We start from the raw sequence: 4,626 nt of genomic DNA, 5'->3' as shown, positions 1-4,626 counted from the left end.
CTCTGGGCTCCAGCCCGGCACCATATCGTTGCCTGCAGGACTCACCTGGCCAGCTGCGACCCGGTGCTCCTCCGGTAGCTGATAAATACATCAGTCCCATTGGATGCAGTTTGCAGCGTTATAGGGGAGTGAAGCATTTCTAGGCAGAGCAAACAGCAACCAAAAATTAAAAATACCCAACAGCTCGTCCCAAACAACCCTTGACACTCGCCCCCACCCGCCTGCTCCGGCGCAGCGAGCAGCAGCGGGACCCCCACCCCTTGCAGCAGTGAGGATGCGGACGCGGTGGAAGCCCGTGTTGATGTGGCAGTCCTCCTGCAGCTGCTGCTCCGTCACCCGGTGCAAGAAGTTGCGGTTGATGCCGCAGGTCAGCAGGTTGTACGTGTACTGACGAAACCTGGGGTCGATGCCGCCCAGCCAGTCGGCCAGGTTGCTGCGGTCGCAGGTGGAATAGTTTGCAAAGGTCTTCAGCTCTGTCAGCTCCCGGAAAAACCTGGCAGAGAAACAAGTGACAGCGTGGAGTGGGGAGGGGAGGCTGCTGGACCAGGCAGGACCTAGAGACATTTGGTAGCACATCTTTTATCTGCACAGGAGAGAGTGCAGCTACATGCCATGGTGAAGAATGAGCTAAAGGAACAGAAAAAGAGAAGAACAGCTGCATGACTTGCAGCAGTGTTGGTCCTCAGGACACAGAGGTATGAGGAGCTCAGCTAAGGGAGGAGAAGCTCACGTAAGTTCCCATCTTTCTGGGTAACTTGCAGGATCCCACCTCCCCTGTGCCATAGGTGGTCTCTCCCCATCCCACACCTCTCCCGTGCATTGGTCCCATTGCAGGAATCCCTCTGGGACTGCATACTGCACTGGAAAAGCCCCGGCAGTCCAGGTTTTGCGTTTTGAGGATCCTGTTCTTGTCTTTGCAAGAAGGGAAAGGCACAGGCCTTTTCCCTGGCTCTGCCACTGTGGTGATGAGCATGAGGGAGGCCAGCGTGCCCTGGTGGCGGTCCTACCTTTTCCGAGTGATGCTGGAGTCCATCCCCAAATCCTCCTGCAGCTCCTCCTCTGTCAGCCTCAGGAGAATGTCCCCATCCACCTGGTGGTCCTGCCAAGAGAAATCCAGGCTGGAAAGGTCCCAGGAAAAGCTGTCGGGTGAGATGCTTACACCTCTGCTGCAAGATGGGACAAAAGGGCCCATCCAGGTGTCCCTCCCCCGGCACGCAGCCCTACCAGGAAGCTCTGGCAGTATTTGTTGAATCCGATCTGCTGCAGCCACGTCTGCACCTCGCAGGGCTTCCAGTTGGGAACTGTGGGCAGGATGCGCCGAGGAACCTCCTCCCCTATCATGCGCAGCACCTTTTTGGCCAGAGAGGAGGTGGTGCTGCTGGTGGAGTAGCACACTACCCTCTTCAGGCTCTGCGTAGCCCCAGTCTCGCTGAAAATCTGGGGACACAAAGGGAGGAGACATCACTGCTTTCCCTCCTCCTCCCCACAACCTGTGCCAGGCCAGCTGAGGACCAGGGTACTTGGTGAGCTCATAGAGGAGCAAAAGACACCAAGATGCAGTTGTGGCAACACTTCCCTTTTGCATCTCCTTCCTTCAGGCCAACCTACCCTTTACCTTTGTTTTCTTCTGCCTGGTTTTGATGGCAGCCTCCGTGCAGAGGTAGAAGGCGGCGATGCACTGTGCTTCCAGACGCGAGCTGTCCAGCAAGGGTACCAGCCGCTGCAGGTCGTCTGCCGTCCTCCCCTGGCTGTTGTCACTGCTGCCCAGCATCTCACAGGCGAACTGCTCCGGATCCAGTGAGGCGATGAACGGCTCCACCAGAGCCAGCGTCCCCGAGCGCTCCACCTCCTTCTCGATTTCTTTGTTGGTGGCCAGCACCGTGATGGCCAGGCACGCGTGCAGGCGGATTAGTTCATCGTCTCTTGAAAACACCAGTGGGAAAAGCCACTCCGCTGTCCTCTTCTCGATCATCAGGCGCTGGTTGGCCTGCCCTCCGTACATGGCACAGTTGGCCAAGGCCATGGCGCAGTGCCGCAGCACGATGGGGTCCGTCCAGCGGCACCAGTAGAGGATAGCATCCAGGCCTCCATCAGAGATGAGCTGGAAACAGGTCTCCTCGGTGTGTTTGAACATGTGCTCCAGGATACCAGAGACGCTCTGTGCCAGCTGGGGAACATCTCGCTCCTTGGCTAAGTTCAGAATCACTCCCAGACCGATCCGAGCGATCCGATCCCTGCAGGAAGGAGAGGCACAGGCAGGTGAGGGGCAGATGGTCGTGCAGGGAGTGGGAACAGTGACTGGCGTGTGAACTCCCCCGTGCTTCGGTGGCGTTTGCCCCATGACAGCCAGATGTTTCCCTGTGGGACACAGCTGCCAGATACGCTGTCAGGCTGCGATGCAGTGAGATGCAACAGGCTGGTGTTGGAAGATCCTGTCTGGGTCTGATGGAAGAGCTTGTGATGGGACAGGACATGGGGTGCATAGCCCAGGACCACCACGCATAGGCTCTCGTGCTCGAGGTGGGACGTACAGCGCAGGGTAGCCTAATGCCAGGCTGGAAATAGATCTGCTTAGTCAGTTTTGCTGTGTGTGTGTGTGTGAGCTGCTTCGTGTTCGGGGGTGAAAACTCGTTTGTCCCTAAGCAGTGCTGTCCTCTTGCTGCCTTCCAGACCGGTGCCAAGCCCAGGACAGGGGTTTCACACCTGGCTGAGCAGCCACGCAGAACTGGTCATGGGGGCGTGCGAGAGACGGGGATCTGCCTGTCCTGGGATGGCAGCGTGGAGGCAGCTTGGAGGAAAGCTGTGTATTTCCTCAATCCTGCACTCTCCTAGAAGGGGACAGCAAGAGCCTGGGGGCAGGTGGCCGAGGGCCACCAGCTGCTGCTCGGCCATGGCTGCCCTTGAGAGCCCCGTGCTGCGAGGATGGTCTTAAAATGACACTTGAATGGGGCTGTGCCCTAAAAGCATAGAGTGAGGAAGGGGAAAATCACGGGCTCTTGGCTGCCCTCGCATGAGCTTGCCTGGGTCGAGGGGGCAGCTCCATCTCTGCCCTTAGAAATGACCTGTTTGGTGCCGTGATGGAGCTGCTCCGTTCACAAGGCGCAAGCGCTGGCGTGGATGCCCCACGCCATGCTTGCTCATGAGGGCAGTGGCGCGTTTGGGCCCCCAGCGATGGTGGGGGTGAAGGCACGCCAGCCTCTCTGCGGGAAGAGCATTTCTGGGAAGCCTGTGGCCCGCATGGCTCACGCTGACCTTGGGGTAGGTTTGGCAGCAAACGCTGTGGAGAGCTCTGGAAAAAAAAAAAACAACCCTCAGCCTGGGACTGGCTCCGAGCCCGGACTCAGCCACGGAGCCGGATGACACACACAGCCCCGCCAGGTCCCCGACTCCCCGCAGCTGTGGGATGGAGCCAGGACTGGTCCAGCTCCCGGCTAAGCACGGCTGCTTCTGCGCACGGATGCTGGGAGAGGTCTCTAAGCCAGAGGCTTGGACCCAGGGGGGGAGCCTACGCCTCCCTGCCATCACTCGGAGGTCGATGGTGGGTCAGGCTGCAGGGAGCGAGGGGCTGGGGGCACATGGCTGCTCCAAGACCCTGGCCCATGAACTGCTCCTGGAGCAGAGACGGTGACTCCAGCAGCTGCTTTCTCTTGCCAGGAAGCTAAGTGCTGAATTCAGACCGTGCCAGTGATGTTTCCTAGGATTAATTCCACTCTAATGGATTTCCTGATTTAGCTGTTGCTTCTTTTTGCCTGCCAGTGTGTGCAGTGAGGCCCAGGCTGCGAGTCCACAACCTTACAGCAAGACACATCGCCCGTGAAGCTGGAGCAAGACCGTAAACTTTGGCCAGGCTTCCTCCACACGCGCCCGAAGCCCTGGCTGGGGCCGGCTGGGCTGGGACGCACCGAGGGAGAGCGGAGCTGGCAGAGCCCCCGTGTTTGCCTTGCGGGGTCCCGGGAGAGAAAGGCCTGATCCTGACCCAGCCCGCGGCAGGTATACGGCTCCTCTCTGGGATCGTCACACCGCAGGCGGTGCTGCCGGGACATGCTGAACCAGACACGGGGCAGAGCGGAGAGTTTTGCCTGTCGGGGGACCTTGCAGGAGTGCGCTCATGGTGTTTGAAGGGCGAGCTGCGTGCGGGCGCTGCATCAGCACCGCTGTACATTTAGATGTGTGGGGTGTGCCACGTGTGCACGTGCACCCTCATGCATGTGCTCATACACACACACAGACACACACGCTCCCACCCCACGTGTGAGGACGCTTTGGCAGAGCCAGCCCAACACCTCTCACCTGTCCTGGGGCGCAGCACGAGTGTCTCCAGCCTCTGAGCTAGGGGCCACGGGCTGGGGGGCTCCGAGGGCCGCCAGCTGGCCGGCCCCCTCCTTATGGCCTCATTCCAGCCCTGGTCAGCAGCAGAAAGTCTCTGGGAACCAGCTTCATCCTCCTCCTCCTGCTGCAGTTATGGCTAAGGGGGAATTGTGTCTCGTCCTGGGGGGTCAGATGCTCTGGGCCAGCCAAACTGACCCAGCTCAACCACAAAGGGTGTCTTGGGCACATCTGGGTGGCCCCAGGCTGAGGGTGGCTCATGAGAACACCCCGATCCTCACCAGCATCCCATGAGCTGGG

At 59.6% G+C, this 4,626-nt stretch overlaps 1 protein-coding gene across 1 annotated transcript in view; it reads right to left on the bottom strand.

Annotated features, from left to right (window-relative positions):
* SARM1 (sterile alpha and TIR motif containing 1) overlaps positions 1–4,626 on the bottom strand; it is a 7,045-nt gene that overhangs the window by 1,591 nt on the left and 828 nt on the right. The window contains exons 2-7 of the mRNA XM_009334304.1: positions 3,940–4,079; positions 1,616–2,234; positions 1,225–1,437; positions 1,008–1,099; positions 258–493; positions 46–139 (exon numbers count right to left, since the gene is read on the bottom strand). Of these exons, the coding sequence (XP_009332579.1) occupies positions 46–139; positions 258–493; positions 1,008–1,099; positions 1,225–1,437; positions 1,616–2,234; positions 3,940–4,079 (1,394 nt within the window). The remainder of the gene's footprint in view (positions 1–45; positions 140–257; positions 494–1,007; positions 1,100–1,224; positions 1,438–1,615; positions 2,235–3,939; positions 4,080–4,626) is intronic.

This window comes from Pygoscelis adeliae, unplaced genomic scaffold (genome assembly GCF_000699105.1).
Source record: "Pygoscelis adeliae isolate BGI_AS28 unplaced genomic scaffold, ASM69910v1 Scaffold531, whole genome shotgun sequence".
Taxonomy (NCBI): domain Eukaryota; kingdom Metazoa; phylum Chordata; class Aves; order Sphenisciformes; family Spheniscidae; genus Pygoscelis; species Pygoscelis adeliae.
The sequence above is the reverse complement of the archived record's forward strand: the minus strand, read 5'-3'. Positions and strand labels throughout refer to the sequence as shown.